Source organism: Odocoileus virginianus, chromosome 11 (assembly GCF_023699985.2).
Source record: "Odocoileus virginianus isolate 20LAN1187 ecotype Illinois chromosome 11, Ovbor_1.2, whole genome shotgun sequence".
NCBI lineage: Eukaryota > Metazoa > Chordata > Mammalia > Artiodactyla > Cervidae > Odocoileus > Odocoileus virginianus.
This window is the reverse complement of record NC_069684.1, coordinates 952,659-977,346: the sequence shown is the minus strand read 5'-3', so window position 1 is coordinate 977,346 and position 24,688 is coordinate 952,659. Positions and strand designations below refer to the sequence as shown.

General features: G+C 39.1%; 1 protein-coding gene across 2 annotated transcripts in view; it reads left to right on the top strand.

Annotated features, from left to right (window-relative positions):
• KDM5B (lysine demethylase 5B) overlaps positions 1-24,688 on the top strand; it is a 69,256-nt gene that overhangs the window by 5,909 nt on the left and 38,659 nt on the right. For both annotated transcript variants that reach the window (XM_070473803.1, XM_070473802.1), the window contains exon 2: positions 24,193-24,270. In XM_070473803.1, coding sequence (XP_070329904.1) covers positions 24,193-24,270 — 78 coding nt within the window. The remainder of the gene's footprint in view (positions 1-24,192; positions 24,271-24,688) is intronic.

Below are 24,688 nucleotides of genomic sequence, written 5' to 3'. Positions count from 1 at the left end.
AAGATGTCATTAGGTTTAGTTGCCTGTGAAGATGGTGATTCGACTTCCAGCTTCAGTGATGCAGTTACTGTTTCAGCACAATTGCTGATGAGCATTCAGGTGGCCTCAAATGTTTAAAAGGAGCCATTTAAAAGTCAGGCCATTGACAACTGTTTTCTATCAGTAACCCCTTAAAGTGTACGTGCCCTATCCCCACCACCCCAAATCATACCTTCGTTTTTCAGGCGCTAAATTAAACATCCCTAGGCAGAAGACATAATGAATGGCTTTTTCTTTTTTTTAACTTGTTGATTCCATTTCACTTGGAGATCTGTTATTTTACAACAGATGTAGAATTTGAGAAATGCTTTGCAGGGATAAAAATAAACTTTTATCAAGGAGAGTGTATGTGGGTTTTTTTTTTCTCCTGTTATATAAAAGAAGGAGTCAGTGTTTCTAGATTTTGTAAAATGAGTAAGTAGAACCTTGAATCTAATGCAATCATTACCTTGGACAAAGTCATTTTTCCCCAATGTATGCCTTCTTACCTGCTATAAGAAGATCTGAAACTGACCTAGGGACGCTGTCCAGACTAATTAATTGATGGTTTGCAAGGAGCTTAAATTCCAAAGCTTACGTTTGCTAACTGCTAAGAAGAGTCTGGGGACAGATTTACAGAGACAAGGGTTATTGCCAAATGCGTATCCCTTATTTTCCCTTACAGCAAAGGGATTTTAAAAAGTGAAACTTAAAAAGTCAAAAGCCCAGCATCAAAACTAGAATATACAGAGTGTAATTCTTCTGTTGGTTTAGGTGAAACTTTTCTGTACCTGAGTATTCTTTAAAACTGAAGTTATTATTTTTTCCCAGGCAGAGCTGCTAGAAAGTGTCTGAGAAAGCTTGCAGTGCATGTGTGTGTTATACAGGGGGGAGTTTGTATTTGGAAAGCTTTGTGTTGGGACGGCTCTGATGCTGCGGAAGCCCTGTAGATGGAGAGCGTTCTGTTTCATCTAACATAATTGAAATAGTCCCAGTGCTTTCCTGACAGGACGGTTAGTAGAATTGAGTCTTACTAGTGAAGTGGGGAGACAGGTACAACAGGTGGGAGGGAAGGCTTATTTTGGTCTGACAAGTAGCAAACTTTTTAAAAATAAAGCTAATTAGAATTGCTATATAATCATACAAATCTGGATTTCTCACTTTTGTTGTTCAAATATATTATCAACACTGTTTTCTAAATGTCAGTCCAGTGGTGTACATACCAACTTTTACAACCTTTGAATGTTGAGTATTTTAGTTAAGAGCATGTAGCTAGGCTGAGCTCTGTCTTCCCAGCTGTGTTCCTCGTGTGGCCTTAGGCAGACTTTTGTGCATTCTTAACATTAATTCTTGCCACCTCACACCTTGATCAAATTGTAGTGTTAGAGAACTAAGTTTAAACCTGAATGTGTTTTCAGCACTTGGCTGGGGCTTCTGTTAGGTGTGTGTCCCTGTGAGGCACACAGGCATCTGAATGTGGCCATCTACTCCACTCCTCTAACTCCAGAGACGAAGAACAAATCCTATCAAAACCACATAATTACAAGGTCTTTAAGGCAAGATCCTCCCAATTTTCTGTGTGGTTGTACCAGCTCATCATTTGGTGATATTTAAACCAGATGGGAACGTCTCATCCTTGCCAGGCTTTAACTTGGACAAGGAGAGCAAGGATCTCTTAGGATTTGTACTTTGATATCTTTTTATTTGCAGGAAGGGAGGTGAGGGCATGGAGATGAGCAGAGTCTGTAAAGAGAATTTTTGGAGTGTAACCCCCTTTTGAAAATTCCAGATATTCCAAGCTTTTTTCTTCTCTCAGGCGCTCATCCAATACTATGATGCATTTTGAACAAATTGAGAACAGCTACCAGATTTTCCAGTGGAAGGCTGGCTTCAGGGTTTTGTGTATGGTATGGGTTTGGGGTTTTTAAAAGTTACACTAGAAGGCAGCCCATTCTTCTGAGTTCCTCTCTATAACTACTTTTTTTTTAAATAACTACTTTATTTTTAGTAACTACTTTTTTTTCTCTAATAACCTTGTGACTTCTCCTGTATTCCATATGTAAAATATATCTTTGACTTATGTATGCAATAGATAATTCAGTTCAGTTCAGTCGTGTCCTGACTCTTTGCAACCCGTGGATGGCAGCACGCCACGCTTCCCTGTCCATCACGAACTCCTGGAGCTTACCCAGACTCATGTCCACCAAGTCCTTGATGCCATCCAGCCATCTCATCCTCTGTCGTCCCCTTCTCCTGCCTTCAGTCTTTCCCAGCATCAGGGTCTTTTCCAGTGAGTCAATTCTTTGCATCATGTGGCCAAAGTATGGGAGTTTCAACTTCAGTATCAGTCCTTCCAATGAATATTCAGGATAATTGCTCTTCAGAATTTTTTTTTAGGGGAACAGGGTTTAAAATTTGGATTAGGATCCAGGGTAATTTGTTTTTGAAGGTTGGTATTAGCTAGTTAGGAAGTGAAAACTTGCAGAGAATAGAGATTTTGTGAAAAGATCGTGGCGCAGGAATCCAAATTGACTTCAAATCCAATTTGACCTCTGGTATGTTTTCCATTATCTAGATGTTATCCTTGAGCTTCCTGTCTTGAGGATCATGACTGTTTTCAAGGTTTTATTCCATTAACCTGACTTTAAAATGGGGATAATTGTGGCCTTAGTTTACACGATGAAGCATAAAGAGGGTAAGTAAACTTCTCAAGGTCACCTGACTACTAAGTAGAGAAGGCTAATGTGAGCCCATACAGTATTCTTAACCGTTATTTATGTTGCCTATACCCACGTAAAATTAGGGTTACATAGGATGGTGGACAGAAAATAACGAATCTTGTTTTTTTTTAATTGAAGTGCAGTTGATTTACACTAACAGTTAGTTTTGGGCTTCCCTGGTGGCTTAGCCGATAAAGAATCTGCCTACAATGTGGGAGACCTAGGTTCGATTCCTGGGTCAGGAAGATCCCATGGAGGAGAGACGGGCAGCCCCTTGCGGTGTCCCTGCCTGGGTAGTTAGCGCTAGCTCCAGGTGCACAGCCGGGCGGCTCAGCTCCATGTGGTCTTTCAGATAATGTCCTACTGTAGGTTATTATAGGGTTGAATATTGTTCCCCGTGCTGTACAGTACATGTGTTTTATGTGTAGTAGTTTGTATCTGTTGATGCCATACTCCTAATGTATCCCTCTCTGGCCCTCCCTTTGCCCCTTGGTAACCATAAGTTTTCTATGTCTGTGAATCTGTTTCTGTTTTATTACATAGATTCATTTTTATTATCTTTTAGATTCTACATATAAACAATATCATATGATACTTGTCTTTCTCTGTCTGATTTACTTCACTCGGTATGATAATCTTTAGGTCCATCCATATTGCTGCAGATGGCATCATTTCATTATTTTTTACAGCCGAGGAATATTCTGTTGTATATAGGTACCACATCTTCTTTATCCATTTATGTGTTGTTAGACATCTAAGTTGCTTCCATTTCCTGGCTATTGTAAATAATGCTGCTGTGGGCTGCGTGTATCTTTTTGAAGTTTCTTTTTCTCCAGATATCTACCCAGGAGTGGGATTGCTGGATCCTTGGTAACTCTGTTTTTAGTTTTTAAAGAACCTCCTCCATATTGTTCTCCAAAGTGCATCAGTTTATCAATACTTTCCCACCAACAGTATATAAGGGTTCCCTTTTCCAATAGGCTCAGTAAAAAAGCATTTCTGTTAACTTAGTTCTTGCTGCTAAGGTAGGACTTTTTTTTTTTTTTTCTTCCCGTCCCGTGCAACTTGTGGGATCTTAGGTTCCTGACCAGGGATTGAGCCCAGGCCCACAACACTCAAAGCACACCACAGGACTGCCAGGGAATTCCGAGAACAGTTAAAGGAGGATGTGCTGAGAGAAGTTAAGTGACTTGTCTAAGGTGACACAGCTTTTAAAGGACTGATTGGGGAATTCCAAACTGGCTTTTTACCTCCGAGTTCAGTATTCTTCTAATGCACAGTGACCAGTGACTCCTTTCATGGATCCCAGAAATTAACTGGGCTTTTTGGGAAGGAGAGTGTGATCTTCTTTGGTTCCCTTTGGCTATCCTGACACACTGCAGGAAAATCATAATAGAAAGCTGTACTTACACAGTACCAAAGTACAGTGCCGTTTTGCTTTGTCTGTTTTTTGTTGTTGTTCAATCACTAAGTCATGTCCAACTCTTTGCAACCCCATAGACTGCAGCACTCCAGGCCTTCCCTGTCCTTCACTATCTCCCAGAACTTGCTCAGATTCATGTTCATTGAGTCAGTGATGCTCTCTAACCATCTCATCCTCTGTTGCCCTCTTTTCCTTTTGCCTTGAATCTTTCCCAGCATCAGGGTCTTTTCCAGTGAGTTGGCTCTTCGCATCACGTGTCCAAAGTATTGAGAGTTTCAGCATCAGTCCTTCCAATGAATGTTCAGGACTGATCTCCTTTAGGATGGACTGGTTGGATCTCCTTGCAGTCCAAGGGACTTCCAAGAGTCTTCTCCAACACCACAGTTCAAAAGCATCAGTTCTTCGGCGCTCAGCTTTCTTTATAGTCCAACTCTGACGTCCATACATGACCACTGGAAAAACCATAGCCTTGACCAGATGGACTTTTATTGGCAAAGTAATGTCTCTGCTTTTTAATATGCTGTCTAGGTTGGTCGTAACTTTCCTTCCAAGGAGCAAGCATCTTTTAATTTCATGGCTGCAATCACCATCTGCAGTGATTTTGGAGCCCAGAAAAATAAAGTCAGCCACTGTTTCCACTCTTTCCCCATCTATTTGCCATGAAGTGACGGGACCAGATGATGAGGTTTGGGCAATGTTAATATAGGGGCTTTTCTTACCTGTTGACTTTGAAGTAATAGGAATTCTCAGCTCTAATATAGGAAACTAAGAAATCCTTTTTTGTCAGCTCTGGTAAATGAAGAAATGGATTGGGTCCTTGGGGTTGGCTCTAGGTTCCATTCAGTAGGCTTATTGATAACGTCAGTAAGTGCCAGGAATTGTTAAGGTTATACAGTGTACAACTTTGACTTAAGGAAACTTGTAATCTACTGGTGAGAAAGATCAGCAACTAAATTATATAGTATGATGTGTGCAAGTAATGGAAATCGTATATGGAATGCTTGAAGGTATTAGGGTTGGGCAGATATGGTGGTGGGTAGAGAGTTTGGGGAGAGGGGGCTGCCTGGGGTATCTGGGGAGACTGGGTTAGGGAGGAATAGGAGTGTAGAATGAGAGTGAGCATCACGCGAACCCCCCAGAAACATCAACGTACAGGGAATGAAGCGGATCTAGATGGAGGTGGCGGGGAATGTGCTGGTAAGCCAAGGAGAGAGAAAAGCTGGTTTGTTGAGTCTATATATCAGACCTGCAGGACTTCTTGGCAGTGATTTTCTCAAGTCTCAACTCTAGACAGAGCTATAAAGTTCTCTTTACAATCTGGGAAAGTAGAAATAGAGGAGTTCTATAGTGCGTGTCCCATTGATACCAGGCAGCCCTTCAAATGAGGACCAGTTTTATCAGGCTGGAATTTCCTCATATTTTGGGGTCGGGTGCGTCATAATCACATAATAATCAAATTTATTATTATGCCCACACTGCTTGGCTTGCTGGATCTTAGTTTCCTCGCCAGGGGTTGAACCTGGGTCACAGCAGTGGACGCACCTAGTCCTAACCACTGAACCTCCAGAAATTTCCAAATTGATTATTAAATGTGGCAGTACGTGTGAAAGAAGTAAGATAGTGCTATCTGTACAACAGTAGCAGAGATACATCATAAGATAAAATTTAAGATTTGGGGGCATAAGACCTGTATCTACTATCCTAAATTGAGCTTTCCTGTGTAATATTACATCCTTTTATCTTTGATACAGAAGATCTAGCCTTGAAGCATGGTCAGAATTCGAGTATATCGAATAGACGGTTTGGGTATTCTTCTGTAAATATTAGGTGATTGGCAGTGGGGTGAACAGAGCAGCTTCCTAGCAATTCCAGTTCAGGTTCACGCTTACTCTTTTCCTTTGAATATGGCTATTAGGGATCATATGTATTCTAAAATAATTTCCACTTTTGTTATTAGATTCATAGTTAATATATCTTAATTGAAGCAGGACCGAAAGCTGTTAAATATTTTGCTTTAATGTACAGCTTACTATTTATGTTTCTTTTTTGTACAATTGCAAATGTGTCTTGAGATAGAACATCAAAACAAAGATTTATCCTTTAGTATCTTCTAGGCTCAGGTTGATTTTTTTAGTGTCACTGCTGTCCCTTTCCTGACCTTGATTTTTGAATCCCCAAGAGAGCCCAGTTTGTCAAGTACTGAAAGTGTAGTGTAGAGCAGGTGTTCACAGATCTAATAAGGCTTTAAAGTTAAGGTGTGGGCTATTTAACTTTCCCTGCCCTTGTTGCCCAGGTTGGTTTGGGTGTTACCAAGTGCAGGTTGAGGGGGCAGAGTCCAACCTCATTCCTAAAGTCCTTTCCTTGATAGATCATTTTTGTAATCTTTCTGAAGTTTGTAATTTTTTCTTAACTTTAAATCAAAACTACTTATTAAATAATTTCAAAAACTGCAGTATTACTTCTGGATCATGGAGGCGTACTGAAGTAATATTTTTACCAGTTACAATTGCTACAAGGGAGAAGGATCTGAAATTTCTTGCAGACTCATTCAGTGACCATAAGATGTCTATGAATGACCTGAAATGAATAGTGCTTTCCTATTAAATTTTCATGACTGACCGTCATATTGTCAGCCTGTTTAAGGGGAAGATAGTTTGTTCTAGAGATTTAGCTTTCTTAGGATCTTTCAACACCCCTACAAGAGACTGACCCAGACTTGCTGGTGAGTGTCCAGGAGTCTCCAGCAGAGGCGTGGATTGGCATTGGCCAGCTGCAGGGTTGGGCACTGAGTTCGGCAGTGCATAGGACCTTTTGAAGGAGGTCACCATTATCTCCATTACCCCTACCATAGTTTGGTCTCAGGTCAAACAACAGGGAGGGATCACAGCCCTGCCCATCAATAGAAAACTGGATTAAATATTTACTGAGCATGGCCCTGCCCATCAGAACAAGACCCAGTTTTTCCCACAATCAATCTCTCCCATCGGGAAACTTCCATAAGCTTCTTATCCTTAATGACAGAATGAAAAACCACAGTCACAGAAAACTAATCAAACTAATCACATGGACCACAGCCTTGTCTAACTCAATGAAACCATGAGCCATGCCCCTAGGACCACCCAAGACAGATGGGTCGTGGTAGAGAGTTCTCTGGAGAAGGGAATGGCAAACCACGTCAGTATTCTTGCCTTGAGAACCCCATGAACAGTATGAAAAGGCAAAAAGATAGGACACTGAAAGATGAACTCCCCAGGTTGGTAGGTGCCCAATATGCTACTGGAGATCAGTGGAGAAATAACTCCAGAAAGAATGAAGAGACGGAGCCAAAGCAAAAACAGCACCCAGCTGTGGATGTGACTGGTGATGGAAGTAAAGTCTGATGCTGTAAAGAGCAATATTGGATCAGAACCTGGAATGTTAGGTCCATGAATCAAGGTAAATTAGAAGTGGTCAAACAGGAGATGGCAAGAGTGAACATTGACATTCTAGTAATCAGTGAACTAAAATGGACTGGAATGGGTGAATTTAACTCAGATGACCGTTATATCTACTACTGTGGGCAGGAATCCCTTAGAAGAAATGGAGTAGCCACCATAGTCAGCAAAAGAGTCCAAAATGCAGTACTTGGGTGCAATCTCAAAAACGACAGAATGATCTCTGTTCATTTCCAAGGCAAACCACTCAATATCACAGTAATCCAAGTCTATGTCCCCAACCAGTTCTATGAAGGACCTACAAGACCTTCTAGAACTAGCACCCAAAGAAGATGTCCTTTTCATCACAGGGGACTGCAATGCAAAAATAGGAAGTCAAGAGATAGCTCGAGGAGTAACAGGCAAGTTTGGCCTTAGAGTACAAAATGAAGCAGGGCAAAGGCTAACGGAGTTTTGTGAAGAGAATGCACTGGTCATAGCAAACACCTTCTTCCAACAACACAAGAGGTGACTTTACACGTAGTCATCACCAGGTAGTCAATATCAAAATCAGATTGATTGTATTCATTGCAGCCAAAGATGGAAAAGCTCTATACAGTCAGCAAAAACAAGACCGGGAGCAGACTGTGGCTCACATCATCAACTCCTTATTGCCAAATTCAGACTTAAATTGAAGAAAGTAGGGAAAACCGCTAGACCATTTCAGGTATGATCTAAATCCCTTATGATTATACAGTGGAAGTGACAAATTGATTCAAGGGCTGAGATCTGATAGAATGCCTGAAGTACTATGGACGGAGGTTCATGTCATTGTACAGGAGGCAGGGATCAAGACCATCCCCAAGAAAAAGAACTTCAAAAAGGCAAAATGTTTGTCTGAGGAGGCCTTGCGAATAGCTGAGAGAAGAGAAGCTACACCTTTCCAAAGAATAGCAAGTAAAGATACGAAAGCTTTCCTCAGTGATCAATGCAAAGAAATAGAGGAAAACAATAGGATGGGAGAGATTAGAGATCTCTTCAGGAAAATTAGAGATACCAAGGGAACATTTCATGCAAAGATGGGCACAATAAAGGACAGAAATGGTATGGACCTAACAGAAGCTGAAGGTGTTAAGGAGAGGTGGCAAGAACACACAGCGTGTATAGTCGCTCAGTCGTGTCCGACTCTCGCGGCCCCGTGGACGGCAGCCCACCAGGCTCCTCTGTCCCTGGGGTTCTCCAAGCAAGGATGCTGGAGTGGGGTGCCGTGCCCTTCTCCAAGAATACACAGAAGAACTATACAAAAAAGATCTTCATGGCCCAGATAACCATGATGGTGTGATCACTCACCTAGAGCCAGACATCCTGGAACGTGAAGTCAAGTGGGCCTTAGGAAGCATCACTATGACCAAAGCTAGTGGAGGTGATGGAATTCCAGCTGAGGTATTTCAGATCCTAAAACATAATGCTGTGAAAGTACTTCACTCCATATGCCAGCAAATTTGGAAAACTCAACTGTGGCCACATAACTGGGAAAGCTTAGCTTTCATTCCAATCCCAAAGAAGGGCAATGTCAAGGAGTGTCCAAACTACTAGCACAATTGCACTCATCTCATACGCCAGCAAAGTAATGCTCAAAATTCTCCAAGCCAGGCTTCAACAGTACTTGAACCATGAACTTCTGGATGTTCAAGCTGGATTTAGAAAAGGCAGAGGAACCAGAGATCAAATTGCCAACATCCTTTGGATCATCAAACAAGCAAGAGAGTTCTAGAAAAACATTTACTTCCATTTTATTGACTATGCTAAAGCCTTTGACTGTGGATCACAACAAACTGTGGAAAATTCTTCAAAGGATGGGAGAGATGGGAACCAGACCACCTTATCTGCCTCCTGAGAAATCTGTATGCAGGTCAAGAAGAAACAGTTAGAACTGGACATGGAACAACAGACTGGTCCAAATTGGGAAAGGAGTACATCACGGCTGTATATTGTCACCCTGCTTATTTAACTTATATGCAGAGTACGTCATGCAAAATACTGGGCTGGATGTATCACAAGCTGTAATGTAGATTGCCGAGAGAAATATCAATAAACTCAGATACACAGGTAACACCACGCTTAATGGCAGAAAGTGAAGGACTAAATAAGCTGTTGATGAAAGTGAAAGAGGAGAGTGGAAAAGTTGTCTTAAAACTCAACATTCAAGAAACTAAGATCATGGCATCCAGTCCCATCACTTCATGGCAAATAGATAGGGAAACAATGGAAACAGTAAGAGACTTTATTTTCTTGGGCTCCAAAATCACTGCAGACAGTGACTGCAACCATGAAATTAAAAGACGCTTGCTCCTTGGAAGAAAAGCTATGACTAAACTAAACAGCATATTAAAAAGCAGAGACATTACTTTGCTGACAAAGATCCATCTAGTCAAAGCTATGGTTTTTCCAGTAGTCATGTATGGATGGGAGAGTTGAACTTTAAAGAAAGCTGAGCACCGAAGAATTAATGCTTTTGAACTGTGGTGTTGGAGAAGACTCTTGAGAGTCCCTTGGACTTCAAGTTGATCCAACCAGTCCATCCTAAAGGAAATCAGTCCTGAATATTCATTGGAAGGACTGATACTGAAGCTGAAACTTCAGTACTTTGGTCACTTGATGCGAGGAACTGACTCTTGGAAAAGACCCTGATGCTGGGAAAGATTGAAGGCAGGAGAACGGGACAAGAGAGGATGAGATGGTTGGATGGCATCACCAATTCAATGGACATGAGTTTTGAGTAAGCTCATGGAGTTGGTGATGGACAGGGAAGTCTGGTGTGCTGCAGTCCATGGGGTCACAGTCAGACGTTGCAACTGAGTGACTGAACTGAGCTGAGGATCTTTCTTAGTGAATTTTAAAAAGGATGCTTCCATTATAGGCTTTATGAGACTTTTGGGACATGCCAAAAATCTGTATGAATTGCTCCAGATAACTTGGTAGTTACCTATCAAGGGCGTTTTTGTACTTAGCTTGTTCCTACAGAGGAACCTGGGAGGAAACTGAAGTCTGAAAAGCAGTATTAATGGGAGGATTGTTTTATATTTTCATATGGCTTTAACAATAATAAATTTAAGGCATTAGAGGCCTTTGTAAATGCAGAGGAGTATTTACAAGTTTTATTAAAAGTGTTGAAAAAGGAACTTACTGAGACTAGTGCTTAATAACTAGATACCATGATATGTCTCTTTTTTTTCTGATGTATTTTTCATTTACTAAGAGATGGTCCATAGAAACAGTGCTTTTCCTTCCAAATACTTTTTATTCAGAAATTAAAACACGTTATTTTAAACAAGAAGTTGTGTAAAACTGAAAACTGGCTTTTTTACTAGGCCTTATCTATAGGAGTTGTAATTTTAACAGAAATTTTTATCTCTTGGTACTTATTTTCTTAGAACAACTATTAAAAACCAAGTATATTAAAAAAACAACCACGTATATTTGCAAATGATTGCATTGGTGTTTTCAGGATCTTTTTGGTGTTAGGACTTTAGGGGAGATGGGTTGCCATGTACTTTTTCTAAAAATACTAGCATTACACTGATAGGTCAAGAAATCGTTAGTGGATGGAGAAGACACTTAAAGGACTGCTTTTAAAATCTGGACAGACTGAAGGGGGAACCCTCTAGGGGTCTGTTCGGGTGATTGTTTCCAAGGTTTGGACTGAGGACTCTTGGAGAGTTCACTGGACCTTTTCAGCAGGTTCAGGGGAACTTCTTTTCAACTAAATGTTTAACTGTGGCCAGCTTTTTTCATATACGTTAACCGAAACAACATATACTACAACAGAATGATAGCATAAGATGAAAATCCAGTTATTTCTATTAAGGTAGGCATTAAAGGGATTAAGAAAACTTCTCACCAGATTCTTTGCTTATTATTAAATGAATTTGTTTAAATATCTTAATTTCTGATGCAACAAAAATGAATAGAACCTATCTAAAATAAAACTCTTTGAGGTCCTCAATTTTTAAGAGTTTTAAAGGGGTTGTTTTTGTTGTTCATTCGCTCAGTTGTGTCCAACTATGTGACCCCACAGACTGCAGCACATCAGGCTTCCCTGTCCTTCACCATCTCCCCGAGTTTACTCAAACTCATGTCCATTGAGTCTGGTGCCTTCCAACCATCTCATCCTCTGTCACCCCCTCTTCCTCAGGCCCTTTTGTCTTTCCCAGCATCGGGGTCTCCTTGCATCAGGTGGCCAGAGTATTGGAGCTTCGACTTTCAGACTTTCCAATCAGACTTTCCAATGAATATTCAGGGTTGATTTCCTTTAGGATTGACTAATTTGATCTCCTTGCTGTCCAAGGGACTCTCAAGAATCTGCTCCAGCACCACAGTTTGAAAGCATCAATTCTTTGGCGCTCAGCCTTCTTTGTGGGCCAGCTCTTACATTCTTACATGACTACTGGAAGGAAACACCATAACTTTGACTATCCAGACCTTTGTTGGCAAAGTGATGTCTCTGGTTTTTAATACACTTTCTAAGTTTGTCATAGCTTTCCTTCCAAGGAGCAAGCATCTTTTAATTTCATGGCTGCAGTCACTTGTCTGCAGTGATTTTGGACCCCACTTAAGGCCAAAAATTTGAGAGCTGCAGTGGTAGAATAAAGGAACTTACTTTTGCAAAGGCTTGACTCAACAGGAATAAATGTAGGGTCTATGCAGAAGTGGTTTCTCTTTGTGCTCAACCTTTGAAGAGGCAATTATAAAATCAGTAGAGGGTTTGGAAAAAATTTTTAAATAAAGTGTTTTCAAAAGGCAAACAATAAAATTAAAAAAAAAGGCAAACAATAGATTTTCTCACATAAACTGGTAACAACTATCAAATTGGACCTGTTTGGTCTCATTTTGTCATTAAGTTTAAAATTCTTATATTAAAGATATGATTGTGTTTTGCTTTTTTGTGTGTGTGTGTGTGTTTTGCTTTTTTGATAGTTCTCTTTTGGAGTCAGGAGTTTGAAATATAAGATAAAAATTGATCCAAATTATTTCTTAATTGAATTTTTAAACTATTTTAAGTTTACAGAAAAATTGAGAAGATAGGTCGTTTGAGAACCTCCTCACCTAGTTTCTTCCCCCTTTATCAACATTGTGTCAATGAACTGTTAGTATGACACATTTGTTAATATAAATCCATGAATGAACACAGGTGAACTTCGGTTTTATCTAATATCTTCTGTTCCAGAATTTCATCTGGGACATCACATCACATTTACTTGTCAGGTCTTTTGGGGCTCCTCTTAGCTGTGGCAGTTTTTCAGATTTCTTGGTTTTGATGACCTTGACAATCGAGAGGAGGACTGACTGGCTATATCAGCAACTTTTTTTTCTTTTCTTTTCAGGAGCCATTTATTCTCGCAATCCTTCCTGTTGTCTGTGGAAATTTTAAACGTTAAAGCTGTGGGAGATTTTGTTCTTACCTTAACTAAAGTAAGCCCTCTGCTACAATGTGCACTTGACACAGTTGCCCATGTCTAAATAAGGAGCATGATGTATTTTACTAAAATATTGTTTTCAAATGCTTGTCACCAAGTTTTCTTCATTGACAAGTTTTTAGCAGTGAGAAGTTTTTTAAATATTTTTAATCTTATCTTTATAGAGACATTTAAAATTCATTTTCCTAATTAGACTTTACTTGTCAGTAACATTTATTGAATATCCACAGCACTGTTCTGTGAAGGTAGTTTTCATTTTAAATTCTTCCTTATTTTTATACTTCTCTGTTACAGAACTCATTGTCATTCATAAAAGGTGGTCTCAGGCAGGCACTTATGGTTCCTGTGATCACATTGATTTATTTTTTCCTGTACTCAGCAGTGTGTAAAATGTGATCCTTGAATGAAGCTGAAAGAAGCTTCCTAGAAGGTATAAATGTTTTGTTTATGATAATTAGCATTGAAAAGTAAAGGAAATAACCTCAATGTCCAATACTAAGAAATTATTAAAGTGCCAGTACAATGAAATATTAATGTTGACAATATAGTAATAAGTAAAATGAAATGTAATTTTTTGGGGGAGGGTTTGAAATTATGAAGATGAGCATCTTAGAAAAAACACTGGAAGGGTGTATACCAAAATGTAGCAGATTTTTCTCTACAATTATGGCTGATTTTTTTCTTTATATTTTTTTCTGAAATTTCAGTAATAAGTCTGAGTACTTTTGTATTAGGGGAAAAAGTATATTTTAAACCTATTGTATTCCTTAGCCTTTGTCCCAGAAGAGAATATGCAGTCAGGAAATTTTACATAGTGGTCATACAGAAAATGGCTTTGTCAATATAAAAAAAATACTGATGTCATGCATGAAACCATGGGTAGATTTGCCCTCACGTGTTATTTTTTGCATTACAGAAGTTGAATTCATTCCATTGCCACCATAGCACCTCCTTTCTATAGACAGTTTTGTTAACTGCCTCTACACTTGAATTAATTTGCCTAAAACAGTCTGATAAGAAGCTCTGTTTTTTTTTTTTTTTGGTCACGTCACGCAGTATGTGGGATCTTAGTTCCCTGACCAGGCATTGAACCTGGGCACAGCGTTGATTCCTGGACCGCCAGGGAATTCCCTGGGAAGCTCTTTCAGCATGAAAGTCCTGCTTCAAAAACCAGGATGCATGTATCTCAGTGCTGGAGAAAGAATACAGGGGGGAAAAAAAGATTAATGGACCTTGAGTAGTATGTATTAATGAATTCCATTTTATAGAAATTTATAGTGAAGATTATAGAATCACAGCCGTTGTCTTAAACATAACCAATCAAAAAAGAGAGAGAGAGAAAAGATTGCATTAGGCTTCCTGAAAACAACAAAGCTTTGCAACATGAAAATTTCCTAATTGTTAACATATTTTTTCCTACCATTTACTATGTAAATACCAGGTACCTCTCTAAAGGCTTTGCCCATATTATTTTACTTAAGCTTCCTAATTTCCTCCTTTGACGTCTACACAAGGCACGAGGAGATTAATCTAGTTCCAAGTCACACAGCAGAGTTAGTGTTTGAACCTGGGCAGTGTGGCTGAGGGCCTCCTCTCTTTAACATTTACTCTACAGTATGGGGGAGGCGTAAGACCCCACTGTGCCTCAGGACTCAGCATCGAGCAAGTCATACAGATGGGGGTTGTACAGAGCCCTTGCTTGTTGTATTTAATTTTCAGTTCAGTTCAGTTGCTCAGTTGTGTCCAACTCTTTGCAACCCCATGGACTGCAGCACATCAGGCTTCCCTGTCCATCACCTGCTCCCGGAGCTTGCTCAAACTCATGTGTGTCATTGGTGATGCCATTTAATTTTATTTAATTTTATTGTTTATTCTGACTTTATTGAGTTAAATGTATAAAATAGCAAAGTATATACAGAGGGATTTAATAATTATGTATATATGTGTATAAATTTAGTCAGGATTCAAGTTAAAACAAGTTCTTTTCTATCCCAAATGCACTGTTAACTTCTTTTTTTAATCTTTTTTATTTCTTAAGTTATGAAGGTATGATAACACATTACAGGAGATTTGGAAAATATAGAACAGAGTTACATATATTTCCACTTATATATTGCTATTTTTTTTCTAAGTAGGTAAATTAAGATTTTTAGTTGGGATTTCAGTATCAAACTCAAAAATTAACAGAATGAATTATAGAGAGACGTAGAAGGATATAGTAGCCTTGAAAAAAGCACTGTGAACCAATTTAACATAATTAAGATTTGTACAGTTTTCACACAGTACCAAAAGATATTTGAAAATAACCCACATATTTTCAAGTACAGTGTGACATTTACCAAGAGAAATCTTTGACTTAGATATTGAAAGCCTCAATCAAGTCAGAAGACTGAAACACCACAGAGGGTGATTACTGAGAAGAAGGCATTTAAGTGAGGAGTTAATATCAAAGATACTTTTAAACCCCCATGTGTTTGGAAATTAAATGTCCGCTTTTAAATGATGGCTGTATCTAAGAAGCCAAAACAAGGAAAATTAGAAAATATTTGTAACAATAAAAATGAAAAGAGAATTTTCCAGAATTGGTTGCATGCAGCTGAAGCTGCTCAATGCAACTAAATACAATGTGGAATCTTGAATAAAGAATTAAAAAGATAGTGTACCCTAGCATAAAATTTTGTGAAGTTTGAACAAAATCTGTACTTCAGTTAATAATACTGTATCACATTAATTTCCTGTTTTTTTTTTAACAACATAGTATTTCCTTATATTCTCAGAAATGGATTAGAAGTTTCAAGCTTCATTCAAATTAAGAAAAAAAAAAAAATCCCTAAAATAATTGTCTTTTTAGACTTTTAGCATGAATACTAAATGCCAAAATACATGGAACTATATCACAGTTTTTTACTGAGTCAAACAAGTAGACTCCAAATGTCATAATTTTTTAAGCTAGGCAAAAACTCGGAAGTTTTCTAAATTATATTTTACATACTACTTGTATATATAATATGTGTATAAAAAGCTTTTCTGCTGTGCTTGATGAAGGCTTGAGAAAGAAAAAAGAAAAGAGAAATTAGAGAACATAAACTAAGTGAAATGGGAGCACTCGTCTTCTTCCGGGATCCCTATAATGCAAATGTTGGTGTGTTTAATGTCCCGGAGGTCTCTTAAGAGACTGTCATTATTTTTTTTCCCCCATTTTTCTATATTCTATTCTACAGCAGTGATTTCCACCATTCTGTCTTCCAGGTCACTTATCCGTTCTCCTGCCTCAGTTTTTCTGCTGTTGCTTTTTTCCAGTTTATTGCTCATCTCTGTTCTTTAGGTCTACCTATGTGTTAGCTCAGTTGTGTCCAGATCTTTGTGACCCCATGGACTGTAGACCCCCAGGCTCCTCTGTCCATGGAATTTTCTAAGGCAAGAATACTGGAGTGGCTTGCCATGCCCTCCTCCAGGGGATCTTCCCACCCAGAGATCGGACCCGAGTCTGTCTTCTCCTGCACGGGCGGAGGCTTCCTTTCAGTGGTGGTGGTGGTTTAGTTGCTTCAGTTCAGTTCAGTCGCTCAGTCGTGTCCGACTGTTTGTGACCCAGTGAATCGCAACACGCCAGGCCTCCCTGTCCATCACCAACTCCCGGAGTCTACCCAAACCCATGCCCATCGAGTCGGTGATGCCTTGCAGCAGTCTCATCCTCTGTCGTCCCCTTCTCCTCCTGCCCCCAATCCCTCCCAGCATCAGGGTCTTTCCAATGAGTCAACTCTTTGCTTGAGGTGGCCAAAGTATTGGAGTTTCAGCTTCAGCATCAGCCCTTCCAATGAACACCCAGGACTGATCTCCTTTAGGATGGACTGGTTGGATGTCCTTGTAGTCCAAGGGACTCTCAAGAGTCTTCTCCAACACCACAGTTCAAAAGCATCAATTCTTTGGTGCTCAGCTTTCTTCACAGTCCAACTCTCACATCCATACATGACCACTGGAAAAACCATAGCCTTGACCAGACGGACCTTTGTTGGCAAAGTAATGGCTCTGCTTTTTAATATGCTATCTAGGTTAGTCATAACTTTCCTTCCAAGGAGTAAGTGTCTTTTAATTTCATGGCTGCAGTCACCATCTGCAGTGATTTTGGAGCCTAAAAAAGTCTGACACTGTTTCCACTGTCTCCCTATCTGTTTCCCTTGAAGTGATGGAACCAGATGCCATGATCTTAGTTTTCTTAATGTTGAGCTTTAAGCCAACTTTTTCACTCTCATCTTTCACTTTCATCAAGAGCCTTTTTAGTTCCTCTTCACTTTCTGCCTTAAGGGTGGTGTCATCTGCATATCAGAGGTTATTGATATTTCTCCCGGCAATCTTGATTCCAGCTTGTGCTTCATCCAGCCCAGTGTTTCTCATCATGTACTCTGCATATAAGTTAAATAAGCAGGGTTACAATATACAGCCTTGACATATTTCTTCCTATTTAGAACCAGTCTGTTGTTCCATGTCCAGTTCTAACTCTTGCTTCCTGACCTGTATACAGGTTTCTCAAGAGGCAGGGCAGTCAGGTGGTCTTATATTTCCATCTCCTTCAGAATTTTCCACAGTTTATTGTGATCCACACAGTCGAAGGCTTTGGCATAGTCGGTAAAGCAGAAATAGATGTTTTTCTGGAACTCTCTGGCTTTTTCGATGATCCAGTGGATATTGGCAATTTGATCTCTGGTTCCTCTGCCTTTTCTAAAACCAGCTTGAACATCTGGAAGTTCACGGTTCGCGTATTGCTGAAGCCTGGCTTGGAGAATTTTGAGCATTACTTTACTAGTGAGATGAGTGCCATTGTGTGGTAGTCGTGTCCAACTGTTGAACTGTAGGCCACCAGGCTCCTCTGTCCATGGAATTCTCCAGGCAAGAATACTGGAGTGGGTTGCCATTTCCTTCTCCAGGGGATCTTCCCGACCCAGGAATTGAACCTGGGTCTCCTGCCTTTCAGGCAGATTCTTTACCCACTGAGCTTTGAGGGAAGATCCTTCCTTTTGGTAAAATTTCTTATGAAGCTTTAATCCAGTTATCTGCTGATGGGTGGCAGTTACATTCCCTCCCTGTTAGTTGTTTGGCCTGAGGCGACCCTGCCTTGAGATCTATAGGCCCTGAAAGTGAAAGTGTTACTCATCAACCTTTGCAAAACTGGGCTGCAGCCAGGCTCCTCTGTCCATGTTATTTTCCAGGCAAGCATACTGGAATGGGTGTTCATTTCCTTCTCCAGGGAATTTGCATTAACCCTATCATATGCTATAGGCTCTATGGTAGGGCTGATGGCGACCTCCAAGAAGACTTAATGCCAAGGGACATCTTCCAGGGCTGCTGCCGCCAGTGCCCCGTCCCTTGTGGCGAGCCCCTGCTGATCCACACCTCCACAGGAGACCCTCCAACACTGGCAGGCAGGTCTGGTTCAGTCTCCTGAGGGTCACCTGCTCCTTTCCCCCGGGTCCTGGTGCACACAAGACGGCTCAGTTGGTAAAAAATCCTGCAATGTAGGAGACGCAGGTTCAATCCCTGGGTGGGGAAGATCCCCTGGTGGAGGAAATGGCTCATCACTCCAGTATTCTTGCCTGGAAAATCCCATGGACAAAGGAGCCTGGTGAGCTACAGTCTATTTGTGAGGTCACAAAGAGTCGGACAAAGTTGGCAACTAAACCACCCCCTTCAAGAGTGGAGTCTATTTCCCCTAGTCCAGTGGAAGTCTTGTAACCAAATCCTATTGGCCTTCAATGTCAGATTCCCTGGGGATCCCCAGTCCCTTTGCTGGACCCCCAGGCTGTGAAGCCTAACTTGGGGGGCTCAGAACCTTCACAACAGTGGGAGAACTTCTGTGGTTTAGTTGTTCTCCAGTTTGTGTGTTGCCCTCCCGGTGGGTATGGGATTTGATTTTATTGTGATTGTGCCCCTCCTCCTGTCTGGTTGCAGCTTCTCCTTTGGTTTTGGACGTGGGGTATATTTTTTTTGGTGGATTCCAGCATTGTCCTGTCCATGGTTATTCAGCAGCTAGTTGGGATTTTGGTGTTCTCTCAGGAGGAGATGAGTGCACGTCCTTCTACTCTGCCATCTTGAACCAATCTTCACTATTACTTCTTTTTTTTTTTTAAATGTTGCTGTCTTCTTTTTTAAAGGTTATACTCTGTTTATAGTTACTATAAAATATTTGCTTTATTTAAGGGAACTCTTCATTAACCTGTGTTGAAATTGCTGTGATAAAAAGTACTGGTTGGCAACTATGTGCCACCTAGAGTTAGGCTGAAAGGATGGCGTTCTTAAAGTTCTGAGGTCAGATGCTTCTTGAAAGTTGAGGTTGCATTGACTTTTTGCTAGAGGAAAATTGCATTTCAACGGTCAGAACTCAGTGTGATGTAATGCTTTTTATTTTTGCTTTACAGTAAGCAACATTTACATTTGTAATTTCTGTTCTCAACAAATAGTCCTATTTTTCATACTTTCTTCAGGGAGAAGTTGAGATTGCTCAAGTGGTGGTAAAAAATGAGATGCAGACTCTAGTCCTCTGACTTTCAGTGCATTGCAGTTTTTTTTTTCGGTCCTCTAGTAATTGCTGATGTTCTGAGGAACAGGTGTCTTTATTTGTTATTATTATGCTTGGTTAAGTAAAAAGAGAAGGTACTGAAAGAAAGTGGGTTGGGGTAGTGAGATAAGAACTTGAAAGCACAAAATTTTTAAAGGAAAGCCAGACATACTCCCAGGACCTTTGTTTGGTTGCAGACCCATTTGAGACCCTGGTCAAAGCTATGAGTCTGCCCAGAAAAATCCACATACACTTAATTTTATTTACAATTTAAGTGTCTCATATTTAAGATATAAAGGTGTTCCATAGTCTGAAAAGAAAGTCCTCAAAGTGTTTTTCCTAGTGGCTCACTAAGGCCAGGCGATCTTAAATATACTTGAACAAATTGGTGGCTAATTAAAGTGCTTGGGGCCAGGTCTGCCCCCAGGGGAGTAAAAGCAAAGGAGAAGCAGAACCAGCGTATATTTGCTCTGGGAAGACTCTGAATGAAGGCTTTGTCACAAAACTTTCCTGCTAGACACCTATCAATGTCATTGTGAGTGGCAGTGGATGCCTGAGGGGTTCATAAGTAAGAAGTCTACTCTCACAATTTATAGTGATTGTGCTGTGCCGCATACTGCCTGTTGCATTTGTGCAGATGTCTTAAGGCTATCTTACTGACAAACTATTTGATGGATGAAAAACTGTCTTTAATTGCATTTCACATATATGTTACTGAAATCTTCATTAAGGCTGATAAATCTTAAAACCTCAGCTCAACAGAAGGCTTTTCTAACTTGCCTTAAAATTCTAAGATGAGTTCTTTGTTTGGATCTTAAAATCTTCACTGAGGCTCTGTGGTGATGTTGGTAACATAGAAACCTAAGAACCTGCTTTTAGAACACTGAGTTTTAGCTCTGTAGGCATTGAATTCAAATCCTGTGAGTGCGTGTTTTCAGTGATGAGTGGGTTTGATAGAATATATGCAATCAGAAAAAAGCTTTGGTTCTTAATTCATGTTTTTCTTTGTAAACTAATAAAATGTGCTTTTGATGCTGATTTTTAATTGGTTTGTCTGCAGGGAATCAGAGAACTAACTTGTGGTAACCTCTGTAGAGTATACTTTCTCATTTTGGTGATTGTTAGGTTTCAAATGGTATCAGTCTCTAGAAACATTAAAACAGCTTCTAGTATATTAAGTATGTGGGTGTTAATAGTGGATCATCTATGAAGTGAATTTTCATGGTGTTTTTGAAAAACCTGTAACATTCTATGGAAGTTATTTTCACACTGTTCATCATTTCAGGCATTTTTCTGAGTTAAATGTGCTGTAAGTTACTGTTGCTAGGTTAGTGGTGGGACTAAGGAGAGTGTTTACGTGGTGTTTCTTGGGCCTCTCTCAGGATTTGGAAGCTTCGGTGTCCTACTTAACTGCCTTCCCAAGGAATATATTTTTTTAATGCTCAGGAAAATAATTGAGCTTTTAAATAATATAACTGTACTTTTATATTGAATAACATTTTAAAGTTTTTAAAGGAAATTAAAATGAATTTTGGCAGGGAATTTATATGGAACTCCTTGCAATCTATACCTAGTTCATGTAGAAATTGCTTTTCTAATGTTAGAAAAAAGCATGATTTTATGAATCATTTTATTGGTAGAGGGTAAGATTTTGGTTAAATTACATGATATACCTTTTAGATACTTCACTGTCAAACCAAAAATTATCACCATGTTTCTAAATGGAAATTTTCATTGTTTGACATTTGAAGATTAGATTCCTGTTTGAAAATTTTCACTTCTTAGAAGCTTTGTTATGGTCTCTTTCCTTCTCTGATGGCTTTTATTTTTAATTTTTTTTAAACTTGGGATTAGTTAATTCACAGTGTTGTATATCTGATGGCTTTTTTCCACATGTAAAGGTCATGGCTCAATGAGGCCAGACTTTGCCAAGGATATCTTTGTTCTAATATGACAGCATTGTACAGAGTATGTAGTTCTTTTATTGGAGTAGAACTTTGCCCCTGACAGTGGAAGACTCAAAGCTGAATGACATTTACCCCATTTTATCTCATTTTTTGTACCCAGAGGAGGAGACAAAAGTTTGCAGTGATCTGAATTTAGTGAAGGAAACAGTTTTGGTTTTAAACATGTTATTCCCACTGTGTGAACTTCCTGAGGCAAACACATTGTTTTCCCTTTGATGTGTGATTTTTAGGATTCATTTTACTCAAAAAATGTTGCAGGCTAAAACCAAGTGTAAATTAAATAAGATACATACGTACAAAGACACTACATACCTTAATTTAGAAAACTTTAATGTGTAGACTTACAATGAAGTTAATTTCTGTATCATTGTGTTTTGGAAGTAAAAGGCATATTTGATTCATTGGAGGGTATCATTATACATTACCCGTAAATCTTAATCTATAAAAATTGCAGGTCATTTGGGCATTATGTTAATCATTTACTTACATATTTGACACATTATCTTTGATGTATTTTTGGTCTGACCTTCAGCTCATATCAATTCAATTCAGAAAGCCTACAGCTTTTATGAAGTAGTAGAGAGCAAAGCTCTGAGCAATATCAAGTCTTCCATTATACTGCTGCAGAATATTAAGAAGCAGTGTGATTTTCTTCTGCTACATTGTATTCATGTAATCACACACATTGCTTTCCTTATCTCTAGTTATCAAGGTAAACAAAAATCATTTTAATCTTTTTGACCCAGGGTGGAATAGGTAGTATTTTTGTAAGTCTGTTAGCGATATAGTATATTTAACTAGCTTTTAAACATTAGCTGTGGTGTTTGTTGAAGGGGCTGTATGATAGCATTAGACACTTCAAGACCTGATGTGTAATTGACCTGTTAAACAGGACTGTCATTTTTTTCCTTTCTCCTTCCTATTCTTTTTGGGATTGCAGTAAATAGCTTTGTACCAATGTGTAATCTACTTATTTCCTTTTTAAAAAAATTGTAATATTTAATCTACTTTTTAACATAACGTTTAATCAGGCATTGCTGGTGAGCATTTTCACTTAAGTGTTTCTATCACAAAAGCAAAATCTTGTTTTAATTGTAAACTAAAAGCAGTCGATAGTGATAAATTCCAACAATATAAATTGTCTTTTATGATAGTCTTTAAAATTTACAAATGTTAAGACAAATTTGCAAGTTTTAGTTTTTCACTCATTGACTGTTGGCTGTCTTTGCATGTTTAGAGTAGATACTCTTCATTACAGCTGCAGAGTATTTCATTGTTATTCACAGATGTAACAGCGTTTGATTTAACTTCTTCTCTTCATCTAAAATTAGTATTAGTAGTAGGTATTATGTAATGTATTTAATATATTAATATAATTCAGATTGTATTTAAAATAGGTAATGAAGCAAAAGAAAAAGCTATCATCCTACCAAAGACAAACCACTGTTAACCTTTTTGCTCTTTCCATGTTTTATTTTTCTATTACACAGTCTGTTTTCTTTCTTCCAAAAAACATATGTAAGGAAAAATTTCAATGTCAATAAATAAAGCTGTGGGTGTGTTTGTGACCCCATGGACTATAGCCTGCCAGGCTCCTTTTCCAAGGGTTCTTCCTGACTCAGGGATTGAACCAGGGTCTTCTGCATTGCAGGCAGATTCTTTGCCTTCTGAGCTACCAGGGAAGCCACTATTAGAGCTATACAACAGTATTATTTTTGTCTTAAAATTATGTTGAAATACTAAAATAGCACATAATATAAAATAAACTATTGTTAGGGTGCAGTTTGGTAACATTAAATACATTGACAGTGTTCCATAACCTTCACCGCTGTCTGTCTCGAGAACCTTTTCATTGTTCCAGACTGATTCTGTACCTGTTAACTCAGGGTAATTCTTACACCTTTTAACTATTCTCTTACTGTGAACATTTAAGTTGTTTCCAGTTTCTTCCACTTGGAAACAGTTCATATACACTCTCCTTCTTGTCTGTTTTCTTCTAATAGCAGTTCTTCCAAGAACCCATATCAATAGGTATGTTAAAGGATGATTCTTAAAATTGGTTTTAGATGTCAGTCCTCCTTCCCCCAGGGAAGAATTTATCCTCAATTTTTTAATAAAAGTTAATGTTACTAGGTTACAGATATTAAAATACAGTTTGTATATAATTTGACATTAATATAGCTGTTTGGCAAGCCACTTCAGTACTCTCGCCTGAAAAATTCCATGGACTGAGGAGCCTGGAAGGCTACAGTCCTTGGGGTCACAAAGAGTTGGACACAACTGAGCGACTTCATAGCTGTTTTGTAAAGTGAGAGATCCTTACGGAAGAGAGGAGTGAGAGCCTCTTTTGCTTGAGTTGGTGATCTTTCATTGGCATCTATCGATCCTGGTTGGAAGGGTGTGAAGAGGGGTCTGTTGGCAGGCTGTGTCATTTATTTGGAGGGGGTTATCGTACATGTTTCGCTGTTCTGGTGGAAAAAGGTTAAGAAACTACTACTCTATATTTTGTTTGACTCATTAGAAATAACATGTACTTTACTTAACCAGAGATTTAACTTCAAAACTGTTTTCTTAAATGTGAGAATTATAAAGTTTTCTAATGAAAGCCTTTGCTGCTGTTCTAGGATTGGCAGCCACCATTTGCATGTGATGTTGACAAACTTCATTTTACCCCGCGTATCCAGAGGCTGAATGAACTGGAGGTAATGTCTTTATTATTCTGGTTGCCTGTATTCTAGAGGGGCTCTTCTGAACTAGGCTTTGTCGCAAATCTAGTGGCTTCAGGGAAACTATAGCTAATAATTGTTAATCATAGTAAAACAAATGGCAATAAGCCTTTGCAGCAAACCCAATTTCATTAAAAAAAACACTGATTTTTGTCAATAATTGCCAGCCTATTTATAAATGCATTTAAATCCTTGTAAATCTAGGTGACAACCAATAGAATTTAGGTTTTGAAAGGCATTTGCTTTCAGAACTGTTTCATGGAGAAGATCCTCCAGCTCTGATGTTCTTCCATTCTTCTGAAGCATGTCTTCACTTAGATTTAATAACACACTTTACTTCCCCAAGGAGGAATGAATAGCCTGGAATTCTCTAGAGAAGGGGAGTGTTTCTTCT